General features: G+C 49.9%; 1 protein-coding gene across 1 annotated transcript in view; it reads left to right on the top strand.

Moving 5' to 3' along the window:
- The first annotated feature begins 2,979 nt into the window (after positions 1 to 2,979).
- Positions 2,980 to 18,880, top strand: part of LOC128046692 (transient receptor potential cation channel subfamily V member 5-like) — a 29,424-nt gene continuing 13,523 nt past the window's right edge. The window contains exons 1-8 of the mRNA XM_052638856.1: positions 2,980 to 3,107; positions 5,155 to 5,252; positions 5,390 to 5,512; positions 5,975 to 6,112; positions 6,363 to 6,461; positions 6,622 to 6,797; positions 7,183 to 7,329; positions 9,196 to 9,408. Coding sequence (XP_052494816.1) covers positions 2,980 to 3,107; positions 5,155 to 5,252; positions 5,390 to 5,512; positions 5,975 to 6,112; positions 6,363 to 6,461; positions 6,622 to 6,797; positions 7,183 to 7,329; positions 9,196 to 9,408 — 1,122 coding nt within the window. The remainder of the gene's footprint in view (positions 3,108 to 5,154; positions 5,253 to 5,389; positions 5,513 to 5,974; positions 6,113 to 6,362; positions 6,462 to 6,621; positions 6,798 to 7,182; positions 7,330 to 9,195; positions 9,409 to 18,880) is intronic.

Raw genomic sequence — 18,880 nt, 5'->3', positions numbered from 1 at the left:
CCTCTCCAACTCTGTGAGTTTGGACGGGTTGGATGGTTGGGGTTGGGCCTGCCTTAGGAGAGCAGCTAGAGCCGAAAGGACTAACTGGCTGGCACCGAACACCACAACTCTAATTTCCTCACCAGACACCTGCCCGATGCCCTGTGCCTAGGAGATAAATCTTCATGGGAAACCAGGAATCCGTTCATGGTTTTTTTTTCTTATTACAAAAGTATATTTTAAAAATTATGGAAAAACAAATAATTCCACCATCCAATGACAATAAGATAGTATTCAAATTCTTTCCCTACAGGGCTGCAGGCAGGTAGGGTGGGAGTGTATGACCTAAATATTGAAATCCAGGTTTACATGTTGTCCTCCTTTCTGGGCTCCTTTCTTCTGGGCTCCTCCTTTCTGGACTCAGACGGTAAAGAATCCACCTGCAGTGAGGTACACCTGGGTCCAGTTCCTGGGTTGGGAAGATCCCCTGGAGAAGGGAATGGCTACCCACTCCAGTATGTATAGCCTGGAAAATTCCATGGACAGAGGAGCTTGGCAGGCTACAGTCCATAGGGATGCAAAGAGTCGGAAACAACTGAGTGACTCACACTTTGCTCCTTATCATATCAGAATAAGAGGTCTGGTGCCTTTGATGCCAATGGGCTCTGAGATAAAACAGTGAGGTTTTATCAGGGGCCCTGGACCAGCTCTCATCTACTCTCGTGAGACCCTGGGGCATCACCCTCATGAAGGGAAGCATCTGCCTGCGGGAGGAAGGTTGTAGGACTCCTGATTTGCAGAAAGCTCTCAGAGGGTGAAGACTGGTGAGAGAAGGGAGGGGAGGGTGGCCATGCAGGACCTGACAAAGGGAATAGAGGACTGGGGAGAGAAGCCAGAGGACAGAAGAGGAGAGGGCTCCCCGAAGAGAAGGAAGCAAAGTGAGAGTCATTCAGTTGTGTCCGACTCTGCGACCCCATGGACTATACAGTCCATGGAATTCTCCAGGCCAGAATACTGGAGTGGGTAGCCTTTCCCTTCTCCAGGGGATCTTCCCAACCCAGGGATCGAACCCAGGTCTCCTGCATTGCAGACGGATTCTTTACCAGCTGAACCACCAGGGAAGCCCAAAGATCAGGAAGTCATTTCTAAATCTCCAGCTTGCCGGGTGGGATGAGGGGACAGTTTGGTCTCCTTCAGGAGGCTTATTCCTGTTCTCCCCACCCCTCCACTGAAAAGAACAGTGCAGACAAAGGCGTGTGCAAGTAGGAAGGGAAGACCCAGAGGTGGAGGGCCCCTTCCCTCCTCCGGCACCCGAGGATAGTGCCCTTGGTGGCAGCCTGCACACCTGCTCTGTGCGGATTGGACCGGGCCCTCCCGCCCCCACTCCCTCCAGGACTAGCATTATAGGCTGAGTATTACTAGGCAGGCGCTCCTTTCCTCTGCAGCCCTGCTTATCAGCATATCTACACCCCCACCTCACCCTTATCGCTCCCTCCATCTCCTTAGACTGGAAGTCTCAAGGCTTGGAGATCATTACAGCCCCACACTGCCCCACCCCCAGCAAAGCAGAAAAATGTCCCGCAAGGTGAGCCCTCCCCCTTCCCAGCCGGCATCTGCCCCCTCCTTGGGGGAGCCCATGCTTCCTGCTGTCTCGGGCACCTCCTCTTTCTTTCCTTACTTATTTTCCTTCCAGTTCTCATCCTTCTCGAAAGGTGGTTTTGCCCATCCTTCAGTCTCTAGAGAAGTGCTCTCTCTACAGCAAAGGAAGTGAGGGGTCCCTACCCCGGAAGACCCCCAAGGCGGAGGGTCCCCAGCCTATCACCACCCACGCCTCTCATCGTTATAAGCAGAAGGTTCCTAAGGAGCAGTGAGGTCTGATGGGTGACTTGGACCTGAGGTTCCACCTGGCAAGCCAGCTCCAGTTTTGCCTCTCACCGGCTGTTGGGAGTCACACGCATCTCTCTCTGCTCCATCTTCTCACTTAGGAGCTAGAGAAGCTTCGGCCTGCACCCAGGGAACGTGGGGATCTCTTGAAAGACTATGGTTCAGGGGATATATCTGAATATATCTCTTTGAAAACAATCAGGAAGAAAAATGGAAACTGTTATACCATAAAATGATTTAACACTGTCTTATCTTTACTCCTGCTCCTCCTGTTGACTCACTCTTGGAGGGAGTCCTGTGATTTCCTCCACCGCCGCTCAGTCCCTGCTGCCCAGCCTCTGTGGACGTTCAGGGCTCACTGGTGTCTCCTCTGCCTGGAAGGGAGGAGCTGGAATGGAAGAGGAGGCCCTGGGCTTCTCCAGGAGGAGGGGCAGCCAGAGACCTGCTGGATGTGGGGCTGTGGGGTACTAGGCAGAGGAAGCCGTTCTGGGGGGTTTTGAGCCCCCTTTGTGGAAGAAGAATCAACTGTCCTTGAGCTGTTACGACTATGCTTTACAGACTCTGCTGTGAGAGCATGTAAGTATCACCCCAATTTTACAGATGAGAAGACTGAGGCACAGAAAGCTCACCTAACTGACCTGCAAGGACTGAAACCCAGGATTCAAACCCAGACCTGCCTGACTGCAGAGCTGGAGGGCTTTGCTTCTCTACTGTCCTGCATCTGAGGTAATTGCTCAGCGGGCTTGTAGGACCCACCTTTGGGCTCTATCCCGGCTCCCAGGTCAGATTCCTGGGCCCCACCCCTCCCCTGGCCCGGTCTCAGCCGCCCTAGCTCACTGATAGGAAAGAGCTCCCTCCCCCCGCTGGCTCCGAGGCAGGCTGTGTGCCCCAGGGGCTTTCTCTAGAAAGAGCTCCTCCCCTCCAGGTAAAGTCTCTCTCTCCTGGCAGGGCCCCCAGTCCCCTCCGTGCACGTGCAAACCCCGCACAGCACCACGCCAGATCCACTTGCGACCCATCCCTCCTCCTCGTCTCCGCTTCAGCTGCCGGCTGAGTCCTAGCCCTGCTCCCTTGAAACACCTCCTCCTCGCAACTGGCCACTGCCCGAAAGGAGAAGACATGGGAGCACCTCCGTCCAAGGCCAGGGGTCTCTCGATCCAACTTCAGAAACTGCTGACCTCCTGGCTGGTGGGACAGCAAGACTGGGATCAGCGTCTGGACGAGATGTACATGTTGCAGCAGAAGAAGTAGGCTGCCCCCCTCTCCCCGAGCCTCAGGCCCTCAGCCCACTTGGGTCAGTCTGCCCTGCCCACCAGAGCACCCCAGAGTTCAGTGCCCAGTGCTGGGATGGGCCCGTGCATCTGTTATGGAAGCCGAGCTCCTGTGTCAGCAGTGGAGGAGGGGTGTGGCATTGGGTCCCGGGAAGGCTGGGGCAGGGTGATGCTTGGGCTCTCACCTAGTGAAAGTGGGCGGGGGGTGGGGGGGTGGGGGGCGGGGTAGTGGTGCTGGGGACCCAAAGATACCAGACAGGAGAAGCCAGCATGTATGGCAGGGGTGAGTGGGGCAGGGCGGGTACAGGCTGGTGGGGAACGGGGTGCTGGGGGAGGGTTCAGATCCTGTGGGTTTTAGGACACTCATTGGGTGAAGAAAGAGTGAGGAGTTACTGTTAATGAGAATGAAATTGATGGCCTGGCAACGGGACAGCTCTGGTTTGTGCAACGGCTGGAACTGACCAGCTGACTGTGGAAACCAGGGGACCCTGAGGAGTCCCAGTGGGAACTCCTAGAGCCCATCTGCGTTTCCCGAGTCTCCTGTGCGCAGGCTGTACTAGATCCGGAGCAGACAGTGAGGCTGAGCCTGTCCCTGGCACACCTCCGCCGGGACTGGTGACTCCGAGGAGCAGAGCATTTCATGGTCAGCCCTGGCACACCTCCGCTGGGACTGGTGACTCCGAGGAGCTGAGCATTTCATGGTCAACCCTGAGGTCTAGACCCCCGGAAGACTAATGGGGGCAGGGACACATCCTGAAGGCAGACTTCTCCCTCGGGGTGTTTGGGGGACTTGGCTCCCATCAGAGAGCTGCCATTAGCAGATCTGAGCTGGCAGCCAGGGCTAGACTCATGAGCAGTGGCTTCTCCAGGCCAGAGGCCGGAGCACAGAGACTGCGTGCAGGGCCTCTGGACTCTGCAGTCCTGGCTTAGTTGCCCTGAGCTGGGTGCGCTCACACGGAGGATCTGGGTGAGATGGGCTGCAGGCTTGTTCCCACTTTACCCATTCTCTCTGGAGAGAACTTCAGTGAGGGGCGGACCTGAGCCCTACCTTGAAATCACAAGCTTCTTCAGATAAAAAGCTTCTTTCCCCTGGCTGGGGGGGGGACCATTGGAAGAGAGGAACTGGGGGCTAGGGGTCATCACGGGAACTGCCCGCCATCAGTCTGTTTACCGGCCTTTCACCTCTCCCCTCCTGACCCTCAACCTGCTATCCGTGTGTCCACCTTCAGAGCCAACACATACTTGCCCAGCAGGAACCGGCTTCGGCATTATCTCTTGTCTGGCTCACCCAGGCAGGGGAGAGACAAAGATTAACCCGCAGAGGTACCACAGGAGGAGTATCTCCGTGGGGCTCCTCCCACCCGCTCTGAGATGCACACACTCAGAGAAGCTCACAGCCACGCTGTGACAGCAGACAGCGCGTTCAGACTCTTGAGTCGAAGGGTGACACTTAGGGAGGGATGGATCCTTCATAGTCCATCTCAGAACTCTCCCTCCCTGCAGCAGGAATGTGCATCTGGACAGCCCCCAGGGAGTCAGAACAATAGCTGGCCTCTCTCTCAGCCCCCTCCCGGTCTCTCCAGCTCCTCTTGGCTAAAGAGAGCCAGTTCAGCAGACCTGGGAGCAGGGATGAAAACAGGCAGAAATTCCCTCTCCTCCACCCACTCCTGATTCCCAAGTTCCTGAAACATGGACTCAGCTAGAATGACTTGGCCAGGCCCACCAGGACCATCCATTCCCTCCCCTGGGGCCCCTCCCTCAGGCACTCTGCCGCTTAGTCAGCTGAGCCAGGAGTCCCCCCACCACCGGTGGGAAGAGGTAGCGATGCCACCCCACGGGGATCCTGAGCCAGACTCTTGCACCCATCTGACCCCAAGCTAGAGTCCAGAAGACAACACTGCAACGTGTCAGCATGCATTCCATGTGGCCGCTGTCTGTCCAGGCGGACAAGGACTTTCTTCCTCTCTGCTCTTGGCCTCTCTCCCATTCTGTCTCTGCCTGACTCCCATTCATCCTCTTCCAGGATTCGAGAGTCTCCTCTGCTTCGGGCAGCCAAGGACAACGACCTGTGTGTCCTGAAGAAACTTCTGCTGGACCGAAACTGTGATTTCCGCCAACGAGGTGGGATCAGAATTTGAAGCGTTGGAGATGGGGCAGAGGCCCCGGCCATGCCCCGCAAGGCACTCTGAGGGATTCTGCTGAGGGGCGGTGGAGCGTGTCTCTGGGAAATGTTGATGCCCCTATCTCCTCCGCTCCAGGGGCCGTCGGGGAGACGGCACTGCACGTGGCCGCCCTCTATGACAACCTGGAGGCTGCCATGGTGCTGATGGAGGCTGCCCCCGAGCTCGTCAAGGAGCCTGCCATCTGTGAGCCATTTGTAGGTGAGGCATCTCCATGGTTTTACAAGGCAGACCCAAGCAGGGGAGAGTCTGAGGTCACCTCTTACAATGAGCCTCTGAGAGTAGGTCGGGGAAGGAGTGATGGGTGCTCAGGAGTGTGGGAGGAAGGCAGAGGTCCTGGTCTTGGCTGTGAGTGTCTGGGACATGCTTTAGCCACTTGTTATTTCCCTTCAACTCCTTTCATGTTCCGTGAAGAGCAGAACTCTCTCTCTTTCATAGCTGCACTAGAGTGATTACCCTTGTATGCCATCCCCAGTAGTCAAGAGGCCCTGACAGCTAAGTGAAGCTGCCTGGGGGACATCTGGGGTCAGTCTCACACCATTCTGCTGAGTCAGGGGAGGAAATCCATGCAAGGATGTCAGGGATCTCCTGGAAGCCAGGGGGGATGCCGTGTCTCCGAGAGAGCTGGGAACAGACACCCTGACGGAGCGCTCTCTTGTCCAGGTCAGACGGCCCTGCACATAGCGGTCATGAACCGGAACGTGAACCTGGTGAAAGCCCTGCTTGCCCACGGGGCCAGCGTCTCTGCGAGGGCCATAGGCTCTGCCTTCCGCCTCACTCCTCACAACCTCATCTACTTTGGTGAGAGCAGGCCCGGGGCTGGGAGGATGAGGAGGGGGGCACCAGTCAAGGCAAGGAGGGCGGAGGAGGCCCCGTGCCTGGGGCGGCCAGAGCCAAGCCTCCAGCCCCACCCCAAGGCCCCCTCCAGCATCCCTGCCTCTGGGTCCCCAGGCCCAGAGCGGAGATGGGGGAGGGAGAGGCGGTTGCTTGGAGACACTGCCCCTCCCTGCCCGCATCTCACGCCCACCCGCCTGGGCCTCTGCCTCCCCAGGGGAGCATCCTCTGTCCTTTGCCGCCTGCATGGGCAGCGAGGAGATTGTGAGGCTGCTCATTGAGCACGGCGCTGACATCCGGGCCCAGGACTCCCTGGGTAAGAGCTGGGCTGGAGCGGGCGCTGGCAGGCTGGGGGTGGCAGGGGAGAGGGGAGGGGCTGGGACCGCCCTCAGGCCCCCTCGGGGTGGGGGGTGGTCCTGGGGAACAGCAGGGACTCTGGTCCCAGGGGTCATGTGACACCCCGTGTCCTCTCCCAGGAAACACAGTGTTGCACATCCTCGTCCTCCAGCCCAACAAAACCTTTGCCTGCCAGATGTACAACCTGCTGCTGTCCTACGACAGGCGAGGGGACCACCTGCAGTCCCTGGACCTCATGCTCAATCACCAGGGCCTCACCCCCTTCAAGCTGGCCGGAGTGGAGGGCAACACTGTGGTGAGGGACCCGTCCTCAACCCCACAGGGGTCCTTCTCCTGATCCTTCTTCCCAACCTCCCCAAAAAGGTGGTGGTCCCTTACCTTCATCTCCATCACTAAAGTCCTCAGCATCAGGAATTTCTGACTCAGGGGGATTACAGAATCTTACCTGAGAATATCTGCTATGGTAACCCAAAGTTCCACTCCCCTTGCCTATTCTCTCCTTTCAGATATTTATAGGATTTGTGGGAAGGAAAGACAGCCCCAGATTAAAAGGTTCAGGTCAACAGAGGCTTGTCAGTTCCCAGCTGTCCATCAGATCCAACGAGTAAGCAACCGTCGTGCTGTTGCCCTTGACCTGCTCCTTACATGCTGACCCCCGTCTCACTCCTGTGTCCACCCAGATGTTCCAACACCTGATGCAGAAGCGGAAGTACATCCAGTGGACATGCGGGCCACTGACCTCCACTCTCTATGACCTCACAGAGATCGACTCCTGGGGAGAAGACGTGTCCTTTCTAGAGCTTGTGGTCTCCTCCAAGAAACGGGAGGTATGGGCAACAGGGAGGATTAGGGGCTGTCAGGCGTCTGTGCAGAGCCCGTCTATTTACCAAGATCCTTGGCTCCAGAGGCTTCCCTGTAATAGATGAGGGTGAGGATAGACTCCTGGGACTTTGGGAGAAAATGCTGATCAATACCCCTTCCCTAACTCTGCTCTCTCTGCTTAGCTTTGGTCCCTTCTGCTTACCTTTCTCATACTAACACTGCATATGAGGAGTCCTGCAGATAGATGGTGCTTCCTATCACTTATTTGTCCAGCATATTGACCTTCTTGCTGGGTCCCTGACACTGTACCAATAACTGAGAATACAGAAATAAATTAAAAAACAGTTCCTTGCAGACAGCTTTGTCAACTTTCCATCCCTGTTCTCAGTAACTGTAATAGCCTTCAAGATAAACATTGGGGTCTATACTCTGAATGGTACATAATGGTGCAACAGAATGGAGGTTGGTTTATGTTGGCTTGGATGGACCAGAAAAGATGTCACAGGAGATGTGCTTGAGCTGGGGTTTCTAGGAGGAGTTGGGAATCACCAGCCAGATGAGGAAAAAGAGAGCTTTCCAGAGAGGGAAAAACACATGGATCATTCAGACAGTATTAGATTGGGTGATATGAGGGAAAGGGAAGTTTGTTGAAGATTTATAAAGAGAAGAAAATACTGATGCTTTCTGGAACCTCCAAGATGGTGGCAAAATACAGTGCTTAGTGTTTATCTGCCACCTGACAATTTCCTAGGAACCCTCTAGAGCCACAAAGTCGCCAAGAGTCGGACACGACTGAGCGACTTCACTTCACTTCACTTAATAGCCACAAAACTCAGATGATCGCTGGTACTAACAAACAGGGGATCTGGTTTATCAGAGGATCTGATGAACAAAGTGGCTGGTTGGCATGAACTTCTTCAGAGCAGGATTTCTTAGGGATTGGAAGCCCAGCCTTCACCTTCAGTTCTATCGGGCAACCAAGATTTGTTCATTATGATGAAAATAGAGGCTCCCTCACTGGAGCTTCTTCAGCTTCCTGCCTTGTTCTGCCCAGCAGGTCTAGAAACTGCCCCCGACCCCCACCACCCGTCTCTCTCCTACTCTGTAGGCTCGATGGGAAAAGGTACTTTTTCTGCTTGTGGGAAATCCCTCTAGCTAAGCTCTGACTTTGCCTTTTCCTACATTCTTAGATGCATCATGCCATCTATCATCCTCTTTCAGGAGCATCTTTAATGTCTCATTGGCTACTTAGATCTGAGCATTAACCCACCCAGCTTAGATTATGGCCACATCCGACTCTCCAAGTCCTCTGTTGCTCCTCTCATGTCCATAATGCTTGTAGAGTGAATCTGACTACCTGCTTGCTTGAACCTTCCAATTGTTTTCCATTGCATTCAGAAAATAAAGTCCAACTCCTTAGCTTGGCATTCATGAGGTACCATGCTCTGGCCCTCAGCCGCTTCATACAGGATAATCCCTGCGCCCTCCAAAAGATTCTGCCATATGCCCCTCATGTGCCAATGTCTTCTCACCTCTTCCTGCCTTGGTAACTGCTGCTACTTTATAAAAGAACTTGCCTAACTCTCCATTCACTCAACTATCTCACCCATCTATGTCTCATCCTTCAGAGTCTCTGAGGAGCTCAGAGGTCCTGGTATTTACTTCTGCCATGGTTTATCTGCAGCACTAGCATGAGGCACCGCATACAGTAGAAACTGACCAGTCGTCTGTAAAAGAAATGAGTGAAAAGATGAACTGAATGAATGACACTTGTGCTGATCATGACGCTGCCTGTCTGGGACCCTGTGGGGAACCCGGTGCTACAACTCACTATGTTGCTCATCCCCTGCTGCCCTCTTCTTCTACCGCAGGCTCGTCAGATCCTGGAGCAGACCCCAGTGAAGCAGCTGGTGAACTTCAAGTGGAGGAAGTACGGGCGGCCTTACTTCTGCCTCCTGGGAGCCTTGTACGTGCTCTATATGATCTGCTTCACCATGTGCTGCATCCACCGTCCTCTCAAGGCCCGTAGTGGCAACCGCACAGATTCCCGAGACATCACCATATTCCAGCAGAAGCTGCTCCAGGTGACTCTTAGAGGGGATAAGAGGGGCTGATAGCATGGGGTCGTGGCTCTGGAAACCAGAGCCACGCTGCCCAGGAAATATGCCAGTCCCTTGACTCTGGCAGGGGCAGGCTCCTGATCACTTGGACAGAAATTAGGCAGGAGTTAAGGGGACCAAAGCTGGGGCTTAATGAATACAAGTGGACTTGTCCAGGGAGTGATGGCTTTCTTGTGAACTTTGGAAGAATGCTTAGTTTACCTGTACCTTTGTAAAATCCCTTGTTACTCACAAAGGTCTGTAGACCAGAACTTTGTAAATATGACCTTCAACAGAAGCTTTGTTGTTCTAAAGGGAGGAAGAGTGGGCTCCAGGTCCGTTTTCTGAGTGTGCCTGTAATCTGTTAGGGTAACACAGACATTCTTCTGACCTGCATTCACTTCTGAACACAGTCAATATGAGTGCATTGAATGTGAGGGATCAGCTGTCTGACCACCTGTCAAATGTGCTGCAGAGGATGCCTAGATTGGGTAGCAGTTAGAAGGAAATAGTCTCTGGGGTCCCTTTTACTCTGGTTAGCTTGCCATTCTGTGAGTCACCTTCAGAGACCTGGGGTGAGGACAGCTGGATAGAGATGTGGAGTAGATGTCCAGGTCTGCTGTTGAAAGGAGGAGACTCCTTGGTGTGACAGAATGAGCAGGCTCTCATGAGTGCTTCTAGGCATATACATTCAACACTGGGTTCATTTAATAGGTAACCAAAATTCTTGTCCTAGTGACCTGAAAATACCTAAAAGGGAGTGCAGGCATGTGGGCAGAAAGCAAAAGACACAGGGGGAACAATTTTGCCAGGCAAGTAAGAGCTCAATGGCTAGAGATTTATGCTCAATGCAGAATGGGTCCCCTACAGATATAGCTCAACCTGGACTTGGAGAGGGGCAGTTTGGAGGAGTTAAGGAACAAATAACCTGAGTCGAGTTAGCTCAAAGGCAGTGGATACTCAAAGAAAGGACAGGGCAAAGAGCCTTACTAAATGCTGAAGTAGGTCAAATCACTCTAAGCTTTTAGAATTACTTCTTGGTGTATATACAGTGTGCCCATTTGTCCAGGGCCTCTGACTGTCACAAAGCAGGGTTTGCTGCCTGCAGAACACAAGGCTGAGTATGGTGGGGCTGCCTTGTTCGAGGTGGGCATAGGTGCATTCGGGGGAAGCTGGGTTCCCTGCATCTCAAATGGGACATGAAGATTGTCCCTGGTATGGAGACCATACACCAGGAAATAAGGACATGGAAGGGCTGGCCAACTGAGATGGGCCAGCAATAACAACGAAGGAAATGGATAAACATGGGGGTGGCTGGACATTTCCAGTGTTCCTGACTCTGATTCCTCAGATGCACTCTTTGCCACCCTTCCTTTGTTTCAGGCTGACTGGGGGGATTTTCTGGATCTAGAATGCAGATCCAGAATGTAGATAGCCTTCTAGCCAAAAAGTTGGGTGATGCTGAGCAACTGATTATCATCAAGACTCCTTCTTTCTTTCCTTCTTCTTACCACCGTGTCTCTTTCTCTCTGGGGGAGGACTAGTTATGTCCCTGTGAACATAATGTTCCTTTGACCCAGATAGTCTAAATTATTAGCAGCTACTTCCCCTTGCCTCAGGACTAGATGAAGCATAATTATAGCTAAGTGCTCTAACTTTCTTTCCATCTTCTCTCTTTTTCTTCTTTTTTCCCCCTTCAGCATTTTTACCCTTTTGCTCACTTTGATAAAATCTGCATTAGCCCAAATAGAAGACTCATGACTTTCAAATATTCTTTTCTTGGTTGGGTAGGTGGGGCTTAAGAAAGCAGCTGTGAGCAGTTTGAATGGGGAAGAGCATCAGCAAAGGTCTGTGTTTTTTCGGCATGAGCCCTTGGGCCTTGGTCCTGAGCTGATGGGGCCCATATGTTCCTCTTAGTAGGAAGTCAATTCGGATTAGATCAGGAGCTCCCAAACTTATCACCATGACTTGAAAGATTCCGCTTTCATGATGCACCACATTTATTGAATAATATGGAATTCTCTTTTTCTACATTTCTATTACTTGAGAGTCTTAGAAATATGAAAATGTACCAACGTAGGGTCTTGACTTGATTAATGCAGTTGTTGCCATATTAATTAGCCTACAGAGCTTTTTCTCAGATAAATGAGTACTTTTGTATTTAATAAATCTGGACACACAGAGCTCTCAGTCACTGTAGGATTTTCTCAGTGGGTCTCATGGGATCTAGAAAAGTCACTGGACTCCACAACAGTAGCCCAGAGCACCATCTCAAAACACTGGAAAGGAAAGAAAATACTGCTTTATTTATACAAGGGGTGTAAACTAGGCAAAAGCAGTCATAGGAAAGCGTGGAGTTTTGGAGATATTCTAAGAAATGTCTTCACTCTAGGATGCTCCATTGCTCAGCCATAAAATTTATGCTATTCCCGGACTTCCCAAGAACTCTCTAAATTAATGAGTTAATTTCTTGTCTTCATTCAATGTTTACTTGGTTTAGGCAGAACAAAGTACATTATAATCCTAGTTCTCCTAGACTGCCAAGTGAGCAGAAAGTTCGAAGTCTGGGATTTGGTGGCTTAGATTTAAGCCCTAACTCTAAAACCAAATAGCTGTTTGACTTGAGCAGATCCTATGTCTTGCTAGATCAGTAGTTTTTTAACCAAGACTACTTAGTAAGGCTTCCTTGGTGGCTCGGTGCTAAAGAAACTGCCTGCCAATGTGGGAGATGCAGGTTTGATCCCTGGGTTGGGATGACCCCCTGGAGAAGGAAATGGCAACCCACTCCAGTACTTTTCCCTAGGAAATCCCATGGACAGAGGAGTCTGATGGGCTACAGTCCCTGGGGGTCACAAAGAGTGGGACACAGCTTAGCGACTAAACAACACTGACACATTAGAAACACAGAAATCTGGTTAAAAAAAAAAAAAATTATGGATCCCTAAGCTGCCTCATACCTGAGGCATTAGAATGTCTGAAATAGTGGCCCCTGGCAGTGGTATTTTAAAGAAATTCCTTGATTGATTCTCATACTCAGCTTGGCTTGAGATCTGCTAAGCTTTCTAAGGTGAAACCGATCACTCTGATTGTTTAGACCCCTGATTTGCTGTTCAGCAAGAGGGTATTGATCTCCCATCATCAGATTTCCTTTCTGCATTTTGATGATTTTCCTTGATCTCTCCAATGCCCTTTGCTTCAAATTACTTTGCTAATTCATTCATTAAACAAACCACTACTGAGAGCCTTAGGGTGCCCCAAGCATTATTGTAGGTACTGGAAACTCAACCTGGTCTGAGCAAAACACGCTTCACCTCTGCTTTTTGGCATTTGCAGACTCATTGACATTAATTAAATGAATAGATGCTGCTGCTGCTGCTGCTAAGTTCGTTCAGCCATGTCTGACTCTGTGCGACCCCATAGACAGCAGCCCACCAGGCTCCCTGGTCCCTGGGATTCTCCAGGCAAGAACACTGGAGTGGGTTGCCATTGCCTTCTTCAGTGCATGAAAGTGAAAAGTGAAAGTGAAGTCGCTCAGTCATGTCCGACCTTCAGCGACCCCCATGGACTGCAGCCTTCCAGGCTCCTCCATCCATGGGATTTTCCAGGCAAGAGTACTGGAGTGGGGTGTCACTGCTTTCTCCGAAATGAATAGATATTTCAATGCAAACTGATTGTTAACAATTCGCATGAGTTTTTCTTATGATCAGAAGACAGGATGCTGAGAGACTCCTTGAAGGAGGAAATGGCAACCCGCTACAGTATTCTTGCCTGGAAATTTCCATGGACGGAGGAGCCTGGCAGGCTACAATCCATTGAGTCACAAAGAGTCAGACACAACTGAGCATGCGTGCACTGGTGAATTCAAGGTGGAAAGTGAATTCAAGGCAGAGACAATGCATATCCAAAGGCCCTGGGGCAGGAAGAGTCTTGTGAATGTCTAGGAACCAAAAGAAGGCTGGCTAGAATAGAGGGAGCTGGGGCAGGAGCCTCCAGATTAGGCTGTCCAGGCAGATCTTTCCCCAATCATGTAGGACGTTGCTGGCCATCCCAAGGATTTTACTTTTTATCCTAAAGTTAATGGGAGGCTCAGGATTTTAAACAGGGGAGACACTTGATAATATTTTTGTTTCAGAACAATGTCTCTGTTTGTAGGGTGGAGAACAGGTTTGAGGGGGCCAGGAAGGATGTGGGGGACCAGCTAAGAGGCTATTACAGTTCAGTGAAGGAAGAGAGTAGTGGTGGATTGGCCTTAAGGTGTGGTGGGGAGACTTGAGAGAAAGGGCTGGCATCAGGGCACTTACTGAAGGTAGAATCATCACTACTATACAATGGATGGGATGTAGGTAGTCAGGGAGAGGGCGTGGCCGGAGTGACTCATGGGTTCTTTTTATCTGAAATCATTCTCTACCTGTCATGGTCAGGGAGACTGCTTTTCCTACATGTCACAATTCCTCACAAACTCCGCTATTCAAAGCACCAGAGTTATTTGAAACCCAGCTGTACGCCAGCTCGACACTGTTTTACTTGGGGGTCCTACCCAACTCCCTTTGGAATAAGTACAGCAAATTAAAGAGAAGATAGAGGTGGGAGAAGCAGAGAGCCCAGGAGGTAAAAATAACATCTATCGGGAGCTGGCTTTGAGCACTTGCCATGCGTTTGCTGGTGCTTCTGAGATCTTGGGAAAGGACAGATTCAGAGAGGAAAACTGATGTAGGCCCTGAGTTTCTGCGTTTCTGACTCGCTGCTGGGTGAGGCTGGTGTTGTGATTCTGCGGATCGCATTTTGGTTGCTAAAGTATTATACTGGGTGATCCTCATAAGTAAATGAAATTCTTATAACCATTTTAAAGATCGTGAATCTGAAGTCATGAGACGTTAAGTACTTTGGTAAAGATGCTTGGCTAGTAAGGGCAGTGCTGGTTGGGCTTCCGGTCTGCTTCACTTCAGAAGCTTCAACTTTAATACAAAGCCAGGTCATTTCTCCCTCCAGAGAAATATGCTGAATTCCAGGTTTCTTCCTCAGAGGGACCCACTGCTTGAGGAACTCCTGTTTCCAGGCTTCAATAAGTAGCCAGCTCCTGCCACACTCACCTGTACCTGGGCACACCTGATATTTCCCCCGCAAGATAAGAGGTGCTGTGCTGGAGTGCAGGAGTTGAGAGTTAGTCAGACATGGAGTTGCCTCTGACCTCTAGCCACCGAGCTACTACTATGCTCTAGTGTTGATCATCAGTTCAGTTCAGTTCAGTTCGGGCACTCAGTCGTGTCTGACTCTTTGTGACCCCATGCACTGCAGCATACCAAGCTTCCCTGTCCATCACCAATTCCCAGAGCTTGCTCAAACTCACGTCCATTGAGTCGGGGATGCCATCCAACCATCTCATCCTCTGTCATCCCCTTCTCCTCCAGCCTTCAATCTTTCCCAGCATCAGGGTCTTTTCCAATGAGTCAATTCTTTACATCAGACGGCCAAAGTATTGGAGTTTCAGCTTCAGCATCAGTCCTTCCAATGAATATTCAGGACTGATCTTCTTTAGGATTGACTGGTTTGATCGCCTTACAGTCCAAGGGACTCTGAAGAGTCTTCTCCAGAACCACAGTTCAAAAGCATCAATTCTTCAGCTTGTTGTTGATCAACATGGGCCCCAGTTTTTATGTGATTAACCTTTCGGTGGCTACGGTAAATCCTGCTTCTGTGGGAATGGATAAGGATGTCTCTGTAGAGAGAAGACATATGCTGGGTTAATCTTCCTGAAAAAACACAGAGATTAGGACACAAAATAAGCCCCTGGAAGGTAGACTTATAAGGTAACCATGAGATCTTCCTCCCTTTTTGGCCCAGTGGTTCTCACATGGGGATCTGCATCTTAAAAAAAAAAAAGATGCTTGATTCTTACACCAAATTAGAGTCTCCAGGTTTGGCCCAGGCATATGTGTTGTGACAAAGCTTCCCAGCCAATTCTTGTATGTATGTATGTATGTATGTACGTATATGTGTATGTGTATATGTATGTGTTTGTGTGTGAATGTGTGTGTATGTGTGTATGTATGTGTTTGTGTGTGAATGTGTGTGTGTGTGTGTGTATGTGTAGGTGTAGGTGTGTATGTTTGGCTGCACCGAGTCTTCACTGTCGCGCCCGGGCTTTTCTGGTTTTGCAGTGAGCAGGTGCGGGCTTAGTAGTTGCAGCATGTGTGCTTGGTTGCAGTTGCTTAGTTTCCCAACCAGGGATCGTACCTGGACTCCCTGCATTGGGAGCGTGGAGTCTCACCCCCTAGATCACAAGTACCACCCCCCCGCACAGCTGATCCTGATGGGTAACCTGGTTAGGAATCCCCGCACAGTTTAGAAGATGAGAGGAATGACTGTATGAATGATGACCAAGCATGTCTCTTTCTGGGAGCTTCATTCCTCTGCAAGAATCTTGGGGAGAAGGAGAGGGTCTCAGATGGGGTCTGACAACTGTTTCCAGTGCCTTCCCCCTCCTAGTGGTTGCATTTGCTCCCCACCCTTCCACACAGTGGTACCTGGGCCCTGCTAGGCCCACCCTTCTCTGGGCATTTCCTTCAAGACAATGAGCTCAACCAGCTGGTGAGCGGGACACTCTGTAAGCAGATTCTTAACAACGTAAGGCTGGTCAGCCTCCAAGGGGCTCTGGCCGTTGACAACTCCTGAAATTCTAAGCCATACAAAGAGGTTAAGAACTCTAGTCATTGTTGAAAGACGCTTATTTTTTTAAAGGAGCTGGGGGGAGAATTTTTTCAGTGCATTATTAACTAAGCCTGCTTAGGTGACCTTGAGCTAGGAATCTGGAAATTCCAGGCGAGCCCAGTTCGTCATCATCCTTTCTCCATTTACCTCCCTACTCTTGCTTCCTGGTTCCCCTCTGCCTCCCTCCAGCTCTTAGATCATGCTCAGCAAGCGCCTGTCTGTTTACCTGCTTCCTTCTCTCCTTCCTTCCTTGTGAATGCAGCATCTACTGTGTGTGCATTTTGGATAAAAAGAAGGAGTTAGAGGCCCCTGCTTTAAGGGAACTCTAAGATTCCTGGTGAGACAGAAAACATCCAGATGACTGCAGTGTGCTGGGGAAGGGCTATGACCGGAGGCTGACATCGTGTTCCTGCAGGGAGACAGCTGATCTGGGCAGACAGGCAGGGAAGGAGACCCAGGTGGAATGCTGTGACCTGGGTCTTAAGGTTAATGGTGAATCAGAAAACTCTGGTGGAGGAAGGCATTCTGAGAATAGGGCAAAGTTCATATGGAGACCTGTCTTACCAGTTGAGGACCCTAGTAATCAGCATGGCTGGAGCTGACACAGAGTATGGGGGCCCAGGGCAGGAACCAGACAAGCAAAACCATTGTGCTGAGCCTTATGTTTTAAAAATAGAGGAAAAAGAGGAAACTTTGTTTTCTCTTTTTTGGCCTCACCTCATGGCATGTGGGATCTTGGCTCCCAGACCAGGGATTGAACCTGCGCCCCCTGCAATGGAAGTGCAGAGTCTCAACCACTAAACCTGCAGCGAAGTTCCTTAGTTTTTATTCTTATCTCACAAAGCACAGTTCTAACTAAAAGAACACATGTGCAACCCCAGCAAGGGTTCTGGGCATCACGCTTGGTAATCTGGATATTTTTCATTTCTGTTTCACAGTGAGCACTTCTAAGTAAAGAATACATGCCCATGACTTAAAAAATCCAGTGGCAAGTATAATGAAGACCACCAGCGCACTGGCCTGCCCACCTCACTCTTGCCTTACTTCTTGGAGGCAACCAGTTGTTACCTCTTTAGGGTCCCTGTTGTTACCTCTGTACCACTGAATAATACACTTCTATCTCTATTCATTAACTAAATTTAGACATTAGCTACTGAATTTCTACTATGATACAGATTTAGAGATACTCATCACTCCCATCTCCCCCCCTCATTTTTATTCCAAAGACATGCTGGAACTAGGAAAGGTATTAAGCAGAGAAACCAGGTCGTGATATATGCAAAAACAAGGTAAGGAGTGGGTTGAATGAGCGGGCAGTGGGTACAGGGCGCCTAAGGCAGTGGTGCTATGGATTGAGAGCCAGCGGAGCATTTGAGAGAATTTGGGAGGCTAAATGAACAGGACTTTCGTAAAGTGAATTTACAGTTAATTCACTTTGCTAAACATACCCTTGGTCCCCAAACCTTTTCATAAGCACCACAAAGCTAGAGAGCTGCAGATGGGTCTTTCCTTGTAGATAGGAAGTCTTGAATGCAATCCCCAAAGAGTAAAATTCTGAAAAATTCAAAGAAAAACTTATTACCACTTTGAGTTTAGGGTTTAATTCTAGAAGTGCAAGGGTGGTTGATGAAAAGGAGATTCTGATTGTCAGTTTAACAGACCTCAGAAAGTCATTCATTATAATTCAGTGCCCCTGTCCATTTTTAAAACACTAAAACCTTTCTCCACTTTGTAAAAGAGTATCTCTTCCAAACAAGAGCCAATATTACACATGTGTGTGAAATACTAGAATTCCTCTAGAAATCAAAGAAAAGGAAAGTGTTTTAAAAGTTCACTACTATCATTATTTTTCAGCTTTACTGTGATATAATTGACAATTGATATTGTAAGGTATTTAAAGTGTTCATCGCAGGGATTTGATATACATTGTGAAAGGATTCCTCTCATCTATTAACACATTCATCACCTCACATGTTTATTTATTTTTGTGAGAATAATTAAGTTCTGCTCTCCTAGCAAATTTCAGTTGTATAATGCAGTGTAATTAACTATAATCATCTTGTTTTACCATCAGACCTTATTCCTCTTATAGCTGAAATTTTGCATCCTGTTACCAATCTCCCCTTATTTTGTCTGTGCCCCCAGCCCTTGGCAATCACTTTTCTACTCTCTTTTTCTAGTTTGCCTTTTTTTTTTTTTAATTCCACATGTAAGTGATACCATGAAGTATTTGTCTTAATCTGATGGGCTTATTTCACTTAGCTTAATGCCGTCAAGTCATCCATATTGTTGAGAATGACAAGATTTCCTCTTTTCTCATAGGTGAATAATACGCTGGTGTGTGTATGTACATATATACACACATATATATGTGTACCTGTATGTATACATATGTATGTATGTGTGTGTGCATGCATGCTAAGTCACTTCAGTCGTGTTGGACTCTTTGCGACCCTATGGACTGTAGCCCACCAGGCTCCTCTGTCCATGGGATTCTTCAGGCAGGAATACTGGAGTGGGTTGCCATTTCCTACTCCAGGGGATCTTCACAAACCAGGGATCAAATCTGCATCTCTCATGTCTCCTGCATTGGCAGGCGGGTTCTTGTCCACTCACACCATCTGGGAAGCCCATATGTGTGTGTGTAATATATATATCACATCTTTATCCATTGTTGACTGATGGACACTTAGGTTGTTCCTAGAGCTTTGCTACTGTGACTAATGTTGCAATTTACACAGAAGTGCAG

The sequence above is a fragment of the Budorcas taxicolor genome, chromosome 4 (genome assembly GCF_023091745.1).
Source record: "Budorcas taxicolor isolate Tak-1 chromosome 4, Takin1.1, whole genome shotgun sequence".
Lineage (NCBI taxonomy): Eukaryota > Metazoa > Chordata > Mammalia > Artiodactyla > Bovidae > Budorcas > Budorcas taxicolor.
Note: the sequence above shows the minus strand (reverse complement) of the source record. Positions and strands in the feature narration are given on the sequence as shown.